The 20,748-nt window shown below is 37.5% G+C and overlaps 3 protein-coding genes across 5 annotated transcripts; 2 read left to right on the top strand and 1 right to left on the bottom strand.

Moving 5' to 3' along the window:
• The first annotated feature begins 1,399 nt into the window (after positions 1-1,399).
• On the top strand, positions 1,400-3,810 carry cUnh2orf76 (chromosome Un C2orf76 homolog). The gene is made up of 6 exons (XM_079426864.1): positions 1,400-1,730; positions 1,875-1,925; positions 2,008-2,045; positions 2,289-2,370; positions 2,567-2,668; positions 3,648-3,810. Exons 1-5 carry the CDS (start codon positions 1,601-1,603, stop codon positions 2,641-2,643), a joined length of 378 nt encoding a protein of 125 aa, XP_079282990.1. The 5' UTR covers positions 1,400-1,600; the 3' UTR covers positions 2,644-2,668; positions 3,648-3,810.
• Positions 3,131-8,723, bottom strand: LOC306875987 (metalloreductase STEAP3-like). The gene is made up of 5 exons (XM_079426862.1): positions 8,034-8,723; positions 6,428-6,920; positions 5,816-6,343; positions 5,559-5,723; positions 3,131-4,409 (listed from the first exon to the last, which is right to left on the bottom strand). The coding sequence occupies exons 1-5, from the start codon at positions 8,036-8,038 to the stop codon at positions 4,137-4,139; spliced, it is 1,464 nt and encodes a 487-aa protein (XP_079282988.1). The 5' UTR covers positions 8,039-8,723; the 3' UTR covers positions 3,131-4,136.
• On the top strand, positions 8,051-19,248 carry LOC306875988 (uncharacterized protein). Of its 3 annotated transcripts, none has more exons than XR_013784790.1 (6): positions 8,051-8,724; positions 8,899-9,004; positions 10,739-10,855; positions 10,985-11,063; positions 13,780-13,860; positions 18,438-18,748. XR_013784790.1 is itself a non-coding variant. In XM_079426863.1 (5 exons), exons 1-5 carry the CDS (start codon positions 8,549-8,551, stop codon positions 18,530-18,532), a joined length of 573 nt encoding a protein of 190 aa, XP_079282989.1. In that variant the 5' UTR covers positions 8,051-8,548; the 3' UTR covers positions 18,533-19,248. The 3 variants fall into 3 exon arrangements, 1 of the variants encoding a protein (XP_079282989.1); XR_013784791.1 differs by having other exon boundaries at positions 13,780-14,034; XM_079426863.1 differs by lacking the exon at positions 13,780-13,860 and having other exon boundaries at positions 18,438-19,248.
• Positions 19,249-20,748: the final 1,500 nt, after the last annotated feature.

The raw sequence follows: 20,748 nt of genomic DNA, 5'->3' as shown, positions 1-20,748 counted from the left end.
TCTAAAGGACCCTCCTCTGCAGAGTACATCACTGTCAGCCAGGCTCTGGCCAGTTTTTCTGGCCAATATTTCCTGTGTCAATACCATCGTCCAATTTCAGAGGAAATTATTTGAAATATTTAGATCATTTTATTCTCCTGAAGCAGGTTCCATCAGCATCTAGCATCAACCGAAAAAAGGCTATGAACTCTATTTGTCCTGTGAAAGAAATGCCAAATTTGTCAACATCGTCAAATGTCACCACCATAAGATTTTGTGTTCCAATGGTATATCAAAATACTTAAACGTGACTCTTGAATAGAAGCTTTATAAACAATAACATACTCACTGTTTGTTGTGTTTGTTTTAATGCAGTAATTGATTGATTCAATATATTAGATAGTTAAAATAACTACAAATTCAGGTTTTCATCACCACCGTCAGATGTGTCAACTCCATCAGTTGAATACTTTGATAATATTCCATTATGATATTTTATATTTGTTGAGAAATTGTTGATCACATGTGAAAGTGTGATCTGTCTGCTAACATGAGAATGTGTTTTGAAATGTTAAAAACATCATGAATGCTGTTAAAGATAAAGTTGAAATTATATTACACAGTCCAAGGTAAAAAGCACATTTTGTTAAAAAAGAGAGAAGTTGGGAGGCTGTATCAAAGCATATCTCATAACTCATTTCATTTGTTTGAGTACAAGGTTTTATTTTTTAATTTTGCACTGTTTTGTCCCACTTCTCAAGAATGATTGAATTATAGACTTAGTCTCAGTCATAAACGATACGTCCATGGTTCACCAGAGGCCTGATAAAGTGATCATATGCATGCTGGCCCTGATCCCTTATACAGAGCATTGTATGCAGCCTTATGCAAATTATGTTTACGCACACACACATTTATAATCAGATTATTTTATTTTTTTGCATAGTTAACATAGTTAACTACATACTTACAGTCTTTGTCATGCCACCAATGCGTCCATCGCAAGGGCGTTAAAATAGTTGAAATAGTTTGATCCAATCTGATTTGCTAGCTACCATGCAACTTTCTGCCAGTCCACTGGGAAACTTATAAGCTTCCACTCATGCAAAAACACGGAGCTAAGTCATATTTCTTCAAGATCACGAATTTTCAATTGTATTTCTTTCTTAGAGGATTTTTTATTTATCACAATTGTGTCCAAATTATAATAGATATTTCGTTTGCATTCCGCTTTTGACAAGGATAAATACATTAACACTAAAAAGTCCAAAAAACATAGGCTACTCAAGCCGTAGAATATAAACATAACGGTTTATTTTGAAGTGTGGATATATCTATTTTTCTTTACCACTTTGTTTCCGCGTTGAATGAGTCACATGCTGAATATCTATTGTTCTACAGATCATTGCTTTTGCCTGATGTGACTTGATCGACGTAGCGGCTATCTTGGTCTAGAATTGCATTCTTTCTCAGAACATTCGGGAAGTAAACTCTATTGTAATTACAGAAATACGCTAAAATAGCGAAGAGGTCGCGTCTGCTCTGCGATCCTTAATTGTTTACTTCTAGGCTTCCTTTTTAGGCTGTAATCCGTGTGGTTTGTAATGTGATCGGGCTCGAGATGAGTGATCGGGCGGTTCTGACAGTGCGTCTGGTTCGGTCTTTTGAGCATCGCAACTTTAAACCGGTGGTTTACAAAGATGTTAATTTAGATCAGACGGTGGATGCGTTTATTACATTTGTTAAGCAAGGTAAGACATGATGACAACAGATGCATTGTAACCACAGTTCACGTGATTCAAGTTTATGAGTAACACAGTAAATCATATTTGCTTAATATTAAACAATGATGAATAATAATTGTAACTAAACTAAAATACTTTCTCTCTTTTAAGATGTTTCAACAAGAGCTGGATTGCCTCCACCCTTTAAGACGTTTGACTATGGTAAGTTTTCCAAAATTTTCCAAACAAATAAATAAGATTAACAGTTATTACATTAATATCCTGTTAATATATATGGTTGCAGACACTATGAAAATCATACACCAGGCACATGGAGCAAAGGTAACTTTAAATCAGATCAACAACTTTTGTAATATTGACATGACTATATTTGTTGAAAAAAATGCTGCGCTTGAACAAGTCTTTCAGCTGTGTTTCATGTTCATTCTTCCCCTTTTATTTCACAAAAGTTTAGAAATGTCCACTTGATTGTTATAAACAATCATTTTCACGGTCAATAGTTTTGTTTACAAAATGACTAAATCTATTAGTATTAATAATGATATTTAATTTTCATGATTTCAGACGAATGAGCTGGTAATGAGTTTAGAGGATGATGAAAAGTTGATTCTTCTTGATGACTGCAGGTTAAGAGCGTGTGGTGTTGGTATGTAAAAGCAATATTAAGGTCTTTGAGATTCAATGCAGATTGCATTTGTATATTTTCATAGAATTATAAACTAAATATTTTATTTTTATGTGCAAGTAATTTTGCCCATGTGCACATAAAAATAAAACACGTATGCAAAACTGAACCTGTACATGCTGAAATCTCTATTTCAACACCTTTCCTCTCCTCACAGCCAATGAGACAGAACTTGCCTTCTTCAAAATGGCAGACTATGAAAAGTTCAAGGTCAATCCACAGACAGAATGGTGATGATGATCAGGATGCAACACAAGAGGTCTTGGAGTATATATTTATCAGAGGCACATCTTTTCAGCTGTGACAAGCAAGTGATCTCTTCAAGCGGGATTGAAACATCTATTTTAATTTCATTTATAACTATATTTTTTATATTTATTCATACGATTCAAATACCTTCAGCATAGTTTCTGATGTACACGTTTGACACTTTGAAGGGAGATGTTGTCATGTCGCAGAATAATTATTTTCTTGGGTATGAATACAGTCAATTTCAGTGCCAAAATGTGGCATTTATTTAATTTTTTCATTTTATTTAAAATAAATTAGAAACAAAATCTTATTTAAATGACACCTTGGAAGTTGATTGTCACTTTGTTAAATAAAGTTGAATGTATAAATGATGCTTTCACAAGACCAAAAATACTGACTGATTGATTGAAAGTTCAATTCAAAACTTCTTTCCAGTACAACGTCCAAAATAACGACAGCCAATCAGTCAGACCGGGAAAGTGAAACTCAAAATTTATTAACATTTAGTACATTGTTTCAGAGCAACACATGCAGTCATTGCATGCTGTACAACTGGGCCAATTTGAATTTGTATTGTGTATCTGTGTAAATAACCAGACATCCAAACATTACTTTTAAACTTTTTACATAACTACAAACAATAATTTCACAAATGCATTATTTATAACACTTTTCACACATAACATGCCATTTTGGTCATTATTAGTACTCAGTACGCAGATGGAGTTTGTAAATTGAGTTTACACCGTAACTGGCCCTGAGGACGATCATCTGAGGTATTGGCATACTGTAGTAATAATACAAGGCACATGTTAAGTCATTTTAGTGCAAACTGTAAAAGCTGAGCCAGGAGTTGAAGACTTTTATACCTCAGTACGAATGACTAAGCTAAAAGCTGTGTGATACAGACCTGAGTTTTGAGTCTATGCATAGGTGTAAGACTCCGATATCAAAACAAAACACTAATGATGGCTTTTATATTCTAGTGAACAGAAATGGAAACCTGAAGGTCTTGAGGTACTTTGTATGTGTGAGCAGAGCCCTAGTCTGTGTGCCTCTGAGAGAAGATCACAGCTGGTACACGCTGCACCTAATAACACTAACATCCAATCGGAATACTCAACTTGACAATAAAATTTACCTTACCATATCTGTCTTTTTAATTTTTCCCTTATGAAGATGAGACAAAATTTGCCAGTGTGACAATCTCATCATATTATTGTTCCCATTTTAGATAAGGCTGACTTAAAGTAGTCAGATTTTGGCCAGTCTCCAAATACTTTATAAACCTCATCCACACATTTTGCAAAGCGCATCTTAGCTGTAATGTTTTTTTTTTCCACTTGCGTTCCAATTGAGACCTGCATCTTTAAGTGTTGACTACTTAACTGCCAAATGTATCTAACCATGTTCAACACTTCATTTTATACAAGTCCTTAATTGCACTAAGTTTTCTTGTAATCATTCCCAGACCTCTATGGTATTCCATTTGCTACCACATCGTGGTGCTGTAAGACTGGACAGTTTCGTTTACTCTCCCATCCCCGGCGGATTCTTGTCAGTCTGGTGAGGATGCATGGCAGAAGAAGGAAGCAACGGCACAGCAGAACAATGCAGGGTAGAGCTACAGCCAATAAGTAGCTTGGCGGCATATAGAATGGATATGCCTCAATGTGGAAGGCAAAATCCCAGCCAAAAAAGAGTGTGTGCATGATGGACAGAGTCAGAGCAATGTAGCCCAAACCAGACTAAAGGAAGAAGAGAGAGAAAACTTAATTCAAAAAGCTGTGATTGTGCTTTTGGGTTGAATGTGTTGATTTGCATGCTAATCAAAGACTGCCAAAACTATGTACATTTGAAATCACACCACGATATCTGGTCAATATCCATTTCCATGTTTCCTCCTAGCCTAAAAATGAACTATCAATCAATTTGTGCACCAAAACTAGCAAGGTATAACTAACATCAACATGTAGTTTGACAGATCAAGTGTGGCACATTGGAAATTCAGAAACCAGGGATAAACTAGGCCTTCAAGAGCCACATTGTTTGGAATTTTCTGGTACAGGGTTTTTTCAACCCTGTTCCTAGAGACCCAGGACATTTCCCAATATGCAAGCTTGCATCCTAATGTTTGTATACTCATTATAGTGTATACTCATTATATATCAATTAGGTGGCGATATGCACTAAGCATGTAAATGACCATTTAACAAAAGAAGAAAGAACCAGCATGGCGTGCTTTTTCTTATCGTCCGTTTCCATAGTGACTCGTCGATTTGTCACTCTGTTGAGAATGTGTTGTGTGTTAAACAGGAACATATTCTGGATTTAATGAATTTACTCCCGGATGCGTTTTTGTAACCAACATACCTTGAGTAAGCAAGGTTTGAGTTAATCAACCGAGAGTTCATGGTTTAGCAGATGGTATGTTAACCCTGCTTTCTGGAATACCCCCCTGCTTATGGAAAGCTTCCTTCCTACAGAGCTTAGCTCCAACTCCAATCAAACACAATGAACAATCTAATCAAGGTGTTCAGGGTTATTTAAAAAATACAAGCAGGTGTGTTGGAATAGGGTTGAACTGAACTGCAGGAAGCAAGTAGCAGTTGCAGGGTTACCTATCCTTGGTTTATGCAGAGTAGCTACTGGTTCACCAAAGCTCCAGCCAAAGTAGTTATATGTGTTACAGCAGTGTTTCCCAACCCTGTTCCTGGGAGCAAACCAACAGTGCAAATCATAGAACTCTTCCTAATCAAACACACCTGATTCAACTCAACAGAGACATTAAGAACTGAAAAGGATGGGTCAGATAAGAGAGACATCCAAAAAGTGTGCTCTTGGTGTGCCTCCAGGAACAGGATTGAGAAACACTGATACGGTGTGCATGGCCTCACCTGTACAAACGTAAACTCTTTCCAATTGAGAGTGTTGCCCACTGAGGGTAGAGAAGTGATGGCCAGTAAAGAAAGGACACCCAGGCCCAGCACTCCACAAGAAAGGTACAGCTCAGATCGCCAAACACCCAGCTCATCCCAGGGCTCCTCTGTACCTGCGTTAACCTGATATATTCAGACAAACACACAGCAGACACTATACTTTACTGTTGTGAGGTACTTCAGGTCACACACTAAACCTTTAAAGATCTATATACCTGTCTGTAGACAGCATTGACAATCCTGTGCAGTGTAATTCTGCGCAGCGGCAGGCAAAGGCTGTAGACACCATGCAACGCTGCACAAAGGAAGCTCAACAGGCCCAGTTGTTTCCTCCACTGCAACCAGTTGTCCAACCAGGATGGGAAACGCCGGTACTTGGTGCCCCTCCAGAGCTGCAACCACGCAGCAAACAATCCTGGGAAGTATACGAGTGCCAGGGTCACCAAGGCTACTGCTGGAAGGCTCTCGTTCACCAGGTCAAGGGTGAGACGGTAGAAAGCATTGTGTCCTTGTGCAAGAAAAGGCAGCAAAATTTCCCGCAGGAAACCATAGCCATAGAAAAAGAGAAAAAGGAGGAAGGTGACAACAACCGGACCACTCCAAGATGGGAACAGGCGCAATGGGGCTACCTCAATTTCTCGAGCAGCAGACAAGCCACCCATATCCACGGGGTGGAACCCCATCTGCCGAGCCAACTGCAAAATTTTCTTCTTCCCCTCTGTACTGTTACTGCAGATCAGGACCTACAGTAGTGAAAGGTAGAAAATCACAGATTTCAAATAACCCTGTGTTTGTTTTCGACATACAGATAAAACAACAGCCCTGACCTGTCTGCTTCCATCATGAGCCCCAGTCTGCAGCTCCCAAGTTGAAACCGTGTTAAAACCTTTGACCACTAGACTGTCTGGAAACAGCTCAGCTAGTCGTTCTGCATTGGACGGCCCATGGATGTTCACCTCTGCTGCGTTACTTACATCCACAAGCACCTTCCCTGCCAATGCAGACTGTAACCCCAGCAAGGAGCGGTAATGCTCAGGGAACAATGCCATAAACACTAGACACGCTGCTTGTGATACTGCCCCCTCCTGGTTCCTCAACTCCACTGCATCAGGGAACAGTCCTGATGGGATGCGATTGACACAGCGACTCCCAACCACCACTCGCACACCAGATGCTACCAGCCGCACTGCCAGTGAGCGAGAGAAATCTCCAGAACCTAGTATGGCCACTGTAGGGCTGGTTAGACATACAGGTAGGGCATCAGCAGGGCCTTCAGAGTCTGAGAGCAAAGGAGTTTTCATATCTTCTGCCATAATGAACCTGAGAAGAAGAGTGTGAGGTTAGGAAATGATGTGCATTTATTAGTGCTGGGCAACAATTAATCGCGATTAATCGCATCCAAAATAAAAGTTTTTGTGTACATAATAAATGTGAGTGTACTGTGTATATTTATTATGTATATATAAAGACACACACATACAGTAGGCCTACATATTTTGAAAATACATGTATTTACATGTATATATATTTACATTCATATAATATATATTATATATACATATATTTAATGTAGAAACATAACATATTTTTCTTAAATATATACATGCATGTGTGTGTATTTATACATAGGCTACATAATAAATATACACAGTACACGCACATACAGTATACTATGTACACAAATACTTATTTTGGATGTGATTAATCACGATTAATCGTTGCCCAGCACTAGCATTTATATATTTGGACATTTCCAAACTGCTGTCCTGTTACCGTTAAAGTAATAAAGGCACAGTAATAAAGGCACAAATTCAAATGTTCATTAGAGATAGAAATATTAGATATGTTTGATGAACTATTATTCAGTTATATAAATGTATTAATAGGCTACATGTAATTAACTTGCAATAATAATAATAAAAACATGTAGTTTAGTTTCTGATTATTTGTGCACCACATGAAAATTACACCATATCAAAATCATTTAACATTCCACATTCTGACACACAGGAACTAGCAATATTTCCCTTTCTACAGCATAACAGATAAACAAGTAGGCCTATAATCTCATTCTGTTTTCTCAATTTTAAAATCTTTTTTTTTTTTTTGTATGTTTATTTAGCCTATGTGTATGCTATATTGCATTGTTTTAAATAAACATTTTATGACATGTATTATTGTTGTAGTTATTGTAGTTTTTATTAGAGCTATTATTATAGTTAAGCTATATTGTTGAGCATGTTGAAATTTCTTTTTTTTTCGGCTTTCAAATGAGTTGTCAGGAGGTTTCGTTTCTGCTGAAGAGGTGGGGAACAAATGTTCTCAATTACTCGGAGCAAATGCTAAAAATAACTTTTACATTGAAATTACATTCTTTAACATCATTAGTTATCCATATCAGAAAATCCATTATATGCTGATTTATCAACTCACCACATTCATATAACTTCACTTTTTCTGGCGACTTTTGGACTGGACTGTACTGTTCCAGGACTGTATAACCGGTGCGCTTCCGTTACTGTGCACTAGACATATGAGACCTTGCAGAAAAGGACATTCCTTATCATACTCGGACTATCTGTGTAGAACATAGGGGAGCGTTACTGAATTCTAGTGTCAAGTTAACAGCTGATTGGTCCGAGTGATCGATCTATGATGACGTCTCGAGACCCCTCGATTCCTTTGCGCACTGTCTTACTGCTTTGAGCTCCTGTGTTAACGCCCCCTACACGCAACTGACAATAGAAATAACCTGAAATTAAATGGGATTATAAATAATGCATAATCCATGACTGGAAGAGACGCGCACTGGACATGGGCCTTTCGTGTGAAGTGCGGCGCATCGGCTGTTATTTTGCTATTATTTTGTAGACACGCATAGCGGTCTCAGCTGATCCGGATCCTGCATTTGTAAACATCTGCACGGCCGCGATAAGGACGCGGTGAACATGAGCAGTGCAGGCTTGTTACGCGACGAGGCGGGTTCTCGCTCTGCTGACTTCTCCTGCAGCTCTAACCGGACAATGACTGTGTGTGTATCCGTGTTGGCAGCACTGGTTCTCGGCATAGGGATACTGTGCGCGCTGGCGGCCGGTCCGCTTCATGCACAGTGCTTTGTTGAGTGGTATGTACAGTATAGTCATATTTGATAAATGTCTGCATGTGTCATGCTTACTCCTCATTTCTAGAAACATTTATTATATAAGATATTATTTAAATTCTTATATTGCATCATGCATATACGCATATTAAATATGTTTCCGATTTTAACTTAATTTTTGGTTTATTTGTTTATAAGGAAAATAGGTATTCCTTGCTTTGACGTCTCCTCCCTCTTGGTCAATCAGATTAAAGAGTGGTCAACAGAAACATGTCCTGGGAAGAGTCAAAGATGCCGTTATTCTGTGAGTGTGTGCATGAATAGACTAAAGAAAAAGACTTGGGATTTATGTTGTTTCGGATTATGTATATATCATACAATAAGAATCCATTGAAATTACAGTAGCCTACCTCTTACAAAAAAGTGGTGGTGGTATCATGGCACACAGTTCTGAATTATTACCTTGCTGAACTCCCAAACGTGTGATTCCAATTGAAATTTCCAGCATTTCGCAGAGGAACCATAAATGTGACTGCACTAGGGGCATCTGGGTATGCAAAGTGTGCATGTGCATATGGGCCCAGGGGGGTAGATTGGGAGTCCGCAGAGAGGGGCCTTTTAATTAAAATGAGGGAACAAATTTGTGGCAATGATAAATATATATTTTTTGTCTGCATGTCATATGCAGGGCTCTTAATTGCATTAATTTGTTATATTTGCATTATTTCTACATACATTTCTACATTTAAAATTTTAATTAAAACAATAAGTAAACAATAAATGAACAATAATATCTTGGCCAGAGGAGAACTTCGCCCCCCGACTGAGCCTGGTTTCTCCCAAGGTTTTTTTTCTCCATTCTGTCACAGAGGGAGTTTTGGTTCCTTGCCGCTGGCGCCTCTGGCTTGCTCAGTTGGGGACACTTAATTTCTACCGATTATCTTTAATTTGTTTTCACAGATACTATTTAAACTAAACTGAGCTAGACAATGACATCTCTGAATTCAATAATGAAATGCCTTTAACTGAAAATTTAATGTTTAATCTTGTTATTATACATTACTGACATTCTGTCCTCCAATTTGATACTGTTAAGTGCTTTGACACAATCTTTACTTACTTACTGTACTTTTGTCATTTAGCAGACGCTTTTGTCCAAAGCGACTTACAAATAAGAAAAAGTAACTAAAACTAAAAAGTTACAACTCTATAAATACTATCTACCCACATATTTAAGAAAATAAAGAAATTAAATAAAATTGACACATGCATATAACAACATTTCAATAATAAACATATAAATGAAAAAAATTAATAAAAAGCGATACTACTATCCCTTGCATTACAATATCCTATTGTAATGTATACAATCTGTATTGTTAAAAGCGCTATATAAATAAAGGTGACTTGACTTGACTAGAGTAGCAACATCATTTTATTATTATTATTTTTAACTACGTGCAAATGCTGCAGTGTGGGGCCAAATACAAAAAAAAAACACTGTGTAAGAGGTTAGCTAGCTAGCTAGTTGAAAATATATTAAAGGATGGACAAATACAAACATAAAATGGGCCTTTAAAGAGGAAAGAGAGTGTAGAGAAGTTCACAAGAATAGTTTTTTTTTTGTGTGAACCTAGTGTGAATGACGCTGATGTCAAAGGTGAGAGGGAAGATTTGTCAGCTGATATTAGCTGTTGCATGTCTTTGGATGAGAACAACAATGCATCTCTGGGATAACAACATTTCAAGATCTGGACATTTTTTCTTACTCTTTTTTTTTTTTTTTTTAATAGGCCCAGGGCTGACTTGCTAAGCCACTGTTCTGCACCTTTACTATATTGAACATCAGAGGTCTGAAACGCTTAAAACATCTTAATCATCTTCCACAACAATCAGTTACACTGGACGCTAACCTTTACTCACTTCTTGTGCGTTTTGTTTTCTTGCTGCTCTCCATGATTTTAGGCATACCTGTATGCTTATGCCATGCTAATTATGATAGTTGCCACCTACATGTGATTCTGGTTCATATCTTTAGCTGGTGTCTGTAAATGCAGAGGACATCACTGCTACACACACCACTCCAGTGATGAGGTTTGTGGATGACATCACCTTTAACCTGAGCAGTCCAGACCCAGATTCCTGTGATGTTCAGGTGAGTGTGACATTAGCTTTCTTACCAAGCCGTGCACACTCTGGATGCTAAGTGTCATGACAATAATTAAATCTTACTGGGGCAGTCTTAGAAATATTCAATAATTCTCTGTTTTTGAAATTTCCTCAGGGTCAGTCTGTCTCTCGAAGCTGGTATGCCATTTTAGACTCAGGAACAAACTACATGAACATGTACAACCTCATGAGAGGTGAGTGAGAGAGACTGAGGGTGAACATAGCTAATCTTGTGATAAGATTACTGATCAAATCTACCACTTCTCTGAAATGTGACTCATCAGGGCATTTACTAAATTTTCAACACTAATGACAACAGGACACTTTCATAGTAATGCATTGTACCCTTTTATCTGTGTCATAATTTGGTTCTCAGAGCATTGCCTTCTGATATGCAATCGTGATCATGGGTTTGATCCCAGGTCATATGATGTGATTTCAAGTTTTCCTTTCTCTTTGGAGTGCTACAAGCTTTGTGCATAGATAAGATCCCTGAAGTTGTAAAGACTAAAGTCTCAAAACCAATCAGAATCAGAATCAGAATGAGCTTTATTGGCCAAGTATGTTTACACATACGAGGAATTTGTTTTAGTGACAGAAGCTCCACAGTGCAACAGAAAGACAGCAACAGGACAGGGCACAGATAATACAAGAATAATATACAAATAAGCAATGTATAAAACAGCAAAAACAGAATATATAATATAGACAATTATGTGTGTACAGGTCTGATATGTGCAAATTTGAAATGAAAAAAAAAACAAATAAGTAAGTGTGGTGAATAAATAATGTATAATAGAGTTGTGTGCAGAGGTGGGTAGTAACGAGTTACATTTACTTCGTTACATTTACTTGAGTAAATTTTTTGGGTAACTAATACTTTTAGAGTATATTTTAAAATGGGTACTTTTACTCTTACTCAAGTATATTTTTAGAGAAAAAACGGTACTTTTACTTCGTTACTGTGGGCGACTCTCCTCTCGTTACAGTATCTTAATGAAATACAAGTTAAAAATGCTTCAGTTTATTCCAAACGCGCCGTCTACTTTTCTCTGGGCAATGAACGATGCCCATTCGCGAATGATTCATTCTTTTGAGTCGATTCTGTTTAAAGGCTTTATCAAACCAGTTGGCAAACCAGTGAATCGGTTCGCGAATCAGTTTGAATGATTCGTTCAGTTCCCTGCCGCACGCGCTGAGTCTCTGAAGCGGTTCTCACTCAGATAACAGAGAGTTTAAGAACATCAAGATGAAGACGTGGCTTTGGATCTACAGTCAGTTGAAAGCAAATCTGCAAAGGCTTGTTTGCTAGAGCTATATAAAGATCGTGGAAGTCGTGGCCTAATGGTTAGAGAGTTGGACTCCTGATCCAAAGGTTGCGGGTTCGAGTCCCCGGCCGGCAGGAATTGTAGTTGGGGGGAGTGAATGTCCAGCGCTCTCTCCACCCTCAATACCACGACTGAGGTGCCCTTGAGCAAGGCACCGAACCCCCAACTGCTCCCTGGGCGCTGCAGCATAAAATGGCTGCCCACTGCTCCGGGTGTGTCAACTGGTAATGTCATAGTGGTATCGTGGCCTATACCTGTGGAACAGTAGACAGCACACGCGGTGTTCATCTAATAATGCATGTACCTTACATTAAATACAATGTATAATTTATACATTAAATAAGCTGTCACAGAGTATGAAATGAACACCCGCGGAACCTGCGTTAGCTCTGCGCAGCGGCGCGCGGTCTGTTCTAGACACAATTAATATTCATATTTTTACAATATTTACGCTTGCAAAAATATAGGCTACATTTGTTTATATTTTGCAGAACAGAAGATCCGTCAATATGCATTTGTTTCGTTATGTTCAGAGCATTCATGTGAGGCGTTTTCAGAGGTTTCAGTGTCAGAGGTTATAGGATAATACATAATTAATTTACTTTAAAATATAATTTAATTCAGTGATCCAAATCAGAATTTTAATCAGCAGTTACTCCAGTTTTCGGAGTCATATGATCCTTCAGAAATCATTATAGCCTAATATATCGATTTATTACCAGTGTTGGAAACAGTTTTGCTGTATTTGCCAAAAATATTTTTTGGAACCTGTGACATTTTGTTCAGTATTCTTTGATGAATAGAAAGCTAAAAAGAGCAGCACTGATAATAAATCAACATGATTTCTGAAGGATTATGTGACTCTGAAGACTGGGTTAAAGGCTGATGAAAATTCTGATTTGCATCACTGAAATAAATTACATTAAAAAATATATATATATATATATTGAACGGCAGTGTGTGTGTGTGTATACACATACACATTACATAAATGTAATCTATATATCTAAATAAAAATAGACTATATTCAGTACCTATATGATCCAAAGTAACTAGTAACTAACTACTTGAGTAGTTTTTTTATCCGATACTTTTTTACTCTTACTCAAGTAACTATTCAGACTATTACTTTTACTTTTACTTGAGTACAGTTTTTGGGTACTCTACCCACCTCTGGTTGTGTGTTATTGTCAAGTGTTCATGAGATGGATTGCCTGAGGGAAGAAACTGTGCAGGGGGCCCAATGATGTCCTTCAGATAAGCCAAAACCAGTCTTTCAAATTATATGCATGGAGCATTTGTGTATCAGATGAAAACGTATTCATTCACACAGGGAAAGGCAGAACATACAGAGTTAGCCTATTAGCGACAAGCACTGACTGGCTGTTGTTGCATTTATTTGTGACATTTGATTAATCCATATTGAGTAAAAATGTGCAGAGCTTATCATTGTTATTGGCATACATGTTATCGTGACTCAATATTATATTGTTTTATCGTCCAGCCTTGTTAACTAGCACGTTATTAGGAAAGGTGATTTTCAAATTTTCATAAAATAACCTTATACTAATTTCTTCTGTAGGTGAGGCTGGATCATGAATGATTTGCGTGAACATAAACACATTTAGGTAGATCGGGGGACACATTCCCTTCAAAAACAAAGGTAAACCATTGTGTCTTCAGTGGCTCAGATGTTGGAAGTAAATGACGACTGCTATGTTCATTATTACATCAAACAACAAAGCACCTCAATTGCTTAGGAGCCATTCTTGTCAACTCTTGCTCCGGCATCGAAACAATGACGGACTGATGACAGCTCACTCAGGGCAGGTCTAAGGTAAAACGCCAGTGTCAGTCAACAATTGTGGGAGGGGCTTGGGTCTGTGTGACCTCACACAGACAGGCATCTAAGAATTGCTTGATATGAGAAAGGGGAAATAGATAAAAAAACAAAACAAAAAAACAACACTGAGTGGATCTTTATCATTATAGGGTGGTTGTGTACACACACTGCCAACAGTTGAATCAGTTCAAACAACTTGTAAAAGTGCATGTCGCACCCGATGACCCTTTTAAGAGTCCAGCAAGAAGATCATCTTCACACTGAAGGAGAAAATTTGGATAAATAGGCATTCAGCGCTGACTTATATAGGCAGTCGGCCGCATAGCATTTTACACAACGTGAGACACGTTTTCAAAAGGAAACTCGAACACATGCGACACTCGCTGTAACGTATGCGTCTCAATATATGAGGACATCACAAACATTTCACTGTTTCATTTGAGAAAAACTACTTTCAAATTCACTAAATTTGAAAGTAAATCTGAAAGACTTTTGTGACCATCTGCCCAAATAATAATACTAATACTAATTATAATAATTTTAAGTAATATCATACAACCAAGGTATTTTTTCAATAATTTATAGTCATACAGTGCTGCACACAGAGCAGTAGAAAGTCTCGGTTCTTGCTCTGCAGCAGCAGCGTAACAGATCTATTATGCCAAGACCAAACACATTAATATTGTCATGTACATTACCATTCCAGTCTGTCCGAGAGTTGTCATGACAGAACTTCAGTTATTATTATGATTATAATGTTTAGTTTATTATCCCTGTAAATTATGCCATTAGTCACAGGGATGATATGTTCGAAGAATGGAAAATACCCAAATGAACATGTAATGCAAACATATGCCTATAACATTTGCATCATTTCAGGTTCAGGTTTACAAGAATCCTCATTAAATCATTTTTACACATATTCAGTCACTTTATATCATTATGTTATTTGCCTAAACCTACTGTTACTGTGATACCAAGATTCTAAAACTACATAAAGAATGCATTTTGTTCCTGAAAAAAAAAAAAAAAAAAACGGAAAAACACCTGCTTTAGCAAATAATTGAACATAATGAATTTCTATAAAAAAAAGACAGGATATTTTTCTTTCTTATTTATTTATAGTTTTACTATAGTAAATAGTATTGTATTTTACTGTAGTATTTATTGTACTGTTTTTGTATACTAGGGTATCATTTGTATCAATTGCTTCTGCCACCCAATTAATTCCTTCTGCATTTATTATTCTCATTTGTAAGTTGCTTTGGATAAAGATGGCTAAAGTAGTAATAAAGGTAAATGTTGAAATTATTTTCAAATATTTATTTAGCTGATTGAGCCCTTTTTTGAGAGTTCAGCATCTGTGCAGTTCCCAGTGAATTTTTGCATAAATGTTTTGCATTTTGCTTTATTATTCTCAAAGGCAAATGCTTTATTACTTGTTTAGATGGTATTAAAAACTTGTTTTACTAGTTCTGATTTGCATTTCTAAAAACAACTAATTTGGTTTGTAATACAGAGGGCAAAAGAAAAAGTCACATTATGATGACAGATTTTAGTGGTATATCAGAATGCTTTACAAAATATGTGATTGTGAATTTTGTTGAAGGTATGTTGAGCTGATTTTGTCAATTACTCTGTTAAGGCTAGTAATGAATAACTATTCTGTTTAGTTGTCTGTTTGTTAGAACAATATATGCCTAGTATTTCACATTTTGATGACACCACAAACTGTTTCTATAGGGCAATGAATGTTTTATTTATTCCATGATTAGTTACTTGGTAACCATTTTGAAGGGTTATAGCAGAGCAAATTAAAAGCAAACTATATTTGTATATTGTTCAGATGAGAATTGTAACGTAAGGGGCGTGACAATGGGGGTGTGGATCCAATTGCAGTTTTATTTTATAAAACGTAGTCAGACAGGCTGGGTCAGTATCAGCAAACAGAGTAATCCAAGGTAATCCAAAAGCATTATCCACAGAGCAGGCACAGGTTAGGGCAGGCAGAAAACAATCATGAAACTAGGAACAGTCCAAGGTCAAAACACAAAGGCACGGCAAGGAAACATGGAAGACCAGGAAACGTTACAGGCAAACAATCAACAGCGATGTGAGAGTGTGTGTGCCAACAGGTGATTGAGGCAGAACCGGCGGCAGTGCCAAAGGCCAAGGCAGAGCAGAGGGCCAAGCCGGAGCCGGCATAGCAGAGAGCCAGGGGGGAGCTGGTGGAGCCGATGACCACCAGAGCAGAGCAGAAGACCACCATGGAGGAGCAGACGGAGTTGAAGATCACTAGAACGGAGCATGTGGAGCTGAAGAGCACCAGGGTGGAGCAGAAGACCACCTTAGCAGAGTAGATGGGACTAAAGATCCCCACAGTGGAGCAGACGAACCGGGCAAAGCAGAGGACCACCAGAGGACCACCAGAGCAGGGCAGAAGACCACCATGGTGGAGCAGACGGATTGGGCAGAGCAGAAGACCACCAGAGCAGGGTAGGAGACCTCCATAGAGGAGCCGACAGACTGGGCGGATCAGGCATAACTGGAACAAAGAGCAAAGAGAGGATAGCAATGGGCTCAGCGACCGTAACCGTACCGGCAGAAAGTTCAGAAATGAACTTTGGCCATAACAGGGTGAGCAGAGAGTTCAGGGGCAGCTCTTTTGACTGTGGCTGTACAGTTAGAGAGTTAAGAAATAACCTCCCCAATTGTTGAAGGGCAAACAGAGAGTTTGTGATTGGCCTTCTGTGCCAGGATGGGACAGTGACAGACTTCAGAATCAACCTCCTTGGTCAGAACAGGACAGACTGAGGGTTCAGAAACGGCCTCCTTAGGGAGGGTTCAAAACTAGTGTCCGTGGTAGAAACAGAGGCGACAGGGAACACCGAGAGCTTGGGGGAGAGTGCTGCTACGGTCTCAGAAGGAGTTGGAGTGGATATTTCCACCTTAGAAGATTCTGCAACAGAAGTTGCCACCTTAGGGGAAGCTTTGATGTCATCTGTGATGGCTGAAGACTGTGGCCTGTCAAAAGATGTTGAAAGAGCCAGATCAATAAAGTCCTCAATGTAGATGATGGAGACGTGTTAGCTGTGCTGCTGGATTCATGGCTGGCCTGGATGCATTCAAAAAGCCACTGGATCCGGGTGTGGCTGTTGATTCTGTAACGTAAGAGGTGTGAAAACAGAAGTGTGGATCCAAATCCAGCTTTATTTAATAAAATGCAGTCAGACAGGCCAGGTCAGCATCAGCAAACAGAGTAATCCAAGGAAATCCAAAAGAGTTATCCACTGAGCAGGCAAAGGTCAGGACAGGCAGCAAACAATCATGAAACAAGGAACAGTCCAAGATCAAAACACAAAGGCAAGGCACGGCAAGGAAACACGGAAGACCAGGAAAAGTTGCAGGCTAACAATAGACAGTTAAATTGTGTGTGCCATTCTTATAGTGAAACTAATGAGGTAATGAGAGACAGGTGATAGCAATTGATAATGAGTGCAGATGAGTCCGGGCAAAGGATTATGGGAAATGGAGTCCTGGGTGAATGGTAAAAGTCAGAGAGTAAGGTATTAATACCTAATACCTTACTCTCTCTAATCTCTAATAATCTAATACTTGTCACAATCACCAACTGGAGTGCCCATGAGCTCCACCAGTGGGCACTCCAGTTGGTGATTGTGACAAGAACCAAATCTGGGACCAAAGCACACACTTCTCAAACTTTGGATCAACATTAATTAAGTTATGAATTAAGTTACTTTAAAATAAACATTTATGTACAGTAACAATATCACATGCTAGCAAGCCAGATAAAACTTTTTACGCATTCTGAAAATGGAACTTGTTACAGCAAGAGCTTTTCCACAGAAGGTGAAAATTCTGATGAAATGGCATTCAGTGCTGATATATATAGGCAGTCGGCCGCATAGCATTTCACACAACACGAGAAGCCATTTTTTGAAAGGGAATTCAAACACGTGACGCTCACTGTAGTTTCAGCGTATGCTTCTCTGTATATGAGGACATTACAAGCTTTTCACTGTTTCATTTGAGAAAAACTACTGTCAAATACAGAAAATTTGGAAGTAAAACTGAATCACCTTTGTGACAAACTGTCATAATAATGATAATGATAATATTAATAATGATAATGATGATAATAATAATAATAATAATAATAATAATAATAATAATGGTTTTAAGGAATATCACACAACCAAGGTGTTTTTTTTTCAATAAGTTATATATTGTTATACAGTGCTGTTGTGCAGCATCAGCTTATTTTAAAAAATATTTTAAAAAATCAATAAAAATGCAGTGTTTTGTTGTAAATTAATCCAGGAAATATAAATTGAAAACAGAATTTATGAATGCATCTTTCTGCTTGTGTTTTTCAGGTAGTGGTCTCTCATCGTCTCCTAGTTTTACTGAATCTACCAGTGGCAGACTGTGTACCCAGTTTTCCTCCACACGACAGAAACTTCCCCCATAAGCAGCCTGCGCACATCTGGATCTCCACATATTAATAGAATAAATATATAAAAGTGATTTCAGTAGTTTTAAATCAAATCCATTTTTAATTACCACATGTAAAATGAGAAACGTTTTACCAGTGAAAGAAAATATACTTAACATTGATTTCAGTAACAAATAGAAAAAGTTCTTTGTTCAGAATAGAAATTGAATAAAATTATTTATTTTAACCACAATCACTGTATGTCTGTACCATTACACAGCTACATATAGTCAATCATTTTCTACATTCACTTAGTGATGCCTATGCATCTCTTACATCCTTAACCTTAACGCTCATTAATCCCCATCCCCATTTGACCAAATTTAAGTACACTTGCTAACAGGATTTGATTACCAATATTCATTCATGTTTTTTATAGGGTAATACCAGCTTACCACATGCACTTTTCATGCATTTTAGTTATTATTAGTATTATAATGTTAAGTTTATTATCTCTGTAAATTATGTCATTAGTCACACTGGGATGGTATGTTCTAAGAATGAAAAATACCCAAATGGAAATGTATTGCAAACATGCATGCTATTTTATTTCAGCTTTTGCCTATAACATTTGGATCATTTCAGGCTCAGGTTTTACACATGTCACTTTTACACATATTCAATCCCTTTATATCTTTATCTTATTTGGGTAAATTTACGGCTACTGTGACACCAAGATTCTAAAACTACACAAACAATGAATTTTGACAAAAAAACACGTGCTTTAGCAAATAATTCACCAACATACTGAATCACTATAGAAAAAAGACTTTCATTAATTAATTAATTATTTATTTACTTATTTTCTTATTAATTAATTAATAAGAAAATAAGTTAATTAATTAATTAAATAATTTGGTTTGTAATACAGTGGACAAAAGAGAAAGTCACATTATAAATATTGATTTTAGTGGAATGCTTTGCAAAATATGTGATTGTGATTTTTGTTGAAGGTTTGTTGAGTTTCCCATTTACTTGGTTAAAGCTAGTAATTAATAATTATTCTGTTTAGTTGCCTGTGTAGAACTATATACGCTTAACATTTCATATTTTGGTGACACCATGAACGGTTTCTTTAAGGCAATGAATGTTTTATTTCATCCATACTTGGTTAATTTTGAAGGGTTATAGCAGAGCAAATAAATAGCTATCTGTTTTTGTATATTGTTCAGATGAGCACCAAATCTGGGACCATTTAAAACAAACTGAAAGACATGAACTTGCTAAGAAATACGCTTAAAATAACACTTTATTTCAGCATTTACACTCTCTAATACCATGATGGAAAGTTAAAATCTTCTCTGATGTTTGGTACTTTAAAACAGCAACAACAATCACTTAGGCCTATCACTTATCGTAATCTCCACTCAAAATCTTGAAAGAATTGCGTTTAATGTACACTGAGGCCAAATTATGTTTCTTTCTTTTTTTTGAGTCCATGTTTCATACCATATTTTGCAACCCAGTTTCCCTCTTAAACATATTATGAGGTTTATTTGATTGGTTAAATGCACCTGTTTTGTCTATAAATTTGTGCTCTGATTGGTCACACCATCACACTCATTTGTCATTGGCTGTATGTCAGTTAAGTAAGAGAGTGTCAGTGTCTTCATGTATAGTTCTGTCCTCAACTGAGAGAACCTCTTAGATGAAGATGAAGATGAAGACGACACTCACTGTGCTCCTAATAATGGAGCTCTGCAGACTCTCCTCTGGTCTCATTAAACAGCATTTCTTTGAGGAAAAGATGACGACGTGGGATTCTCCAAATAGCTACTGCAAAACTTACTTTCATGACCTCTCCACCTTTACCAATGAGAACGAGGAACAACAATTTTTGGAATATGCCAATAATAAACCTGATGCCTGGGTTGGACTCTACACAGATTCAGGAGTCTGGAAGTAGTCTGTGAAATCGCATCTCAGATTAGCTGGGATACTGATGAATCAGATGACTTTGATGGCTGTACTTTTTAACACAGAGAACTTAAGTAACTACATGATGCAGAATGCAATGCTAAATATGCCTTCTTCTGTATGAAAGTGTCAGATCTAGCAGGGGACTGGTTATTGGTCATTGGAGATGATCTTGACTACACAGCCTGGTATCAGAACAAACAGCCCCAGTGTCCTGCCAGAGACGTTCATTGTGGAGCCCTGGACACACAAACAAAGCTTTGGACACACAGAAA

This window comes from Barbus barbus, assembly GCF_936440315.1.
Source record: "Barbus barbus genome assembly, chromosome: 10".
NCBI classification, from domain to species: Eukaryota; Metazoa; Chordata; class Actinopteri; order Cypriniformes; family Cyprinidae; genus Barbus; species Barbus barbus.
This window is presented reverse-complemented; position numbering and strand designations above follow the sequence as displayed.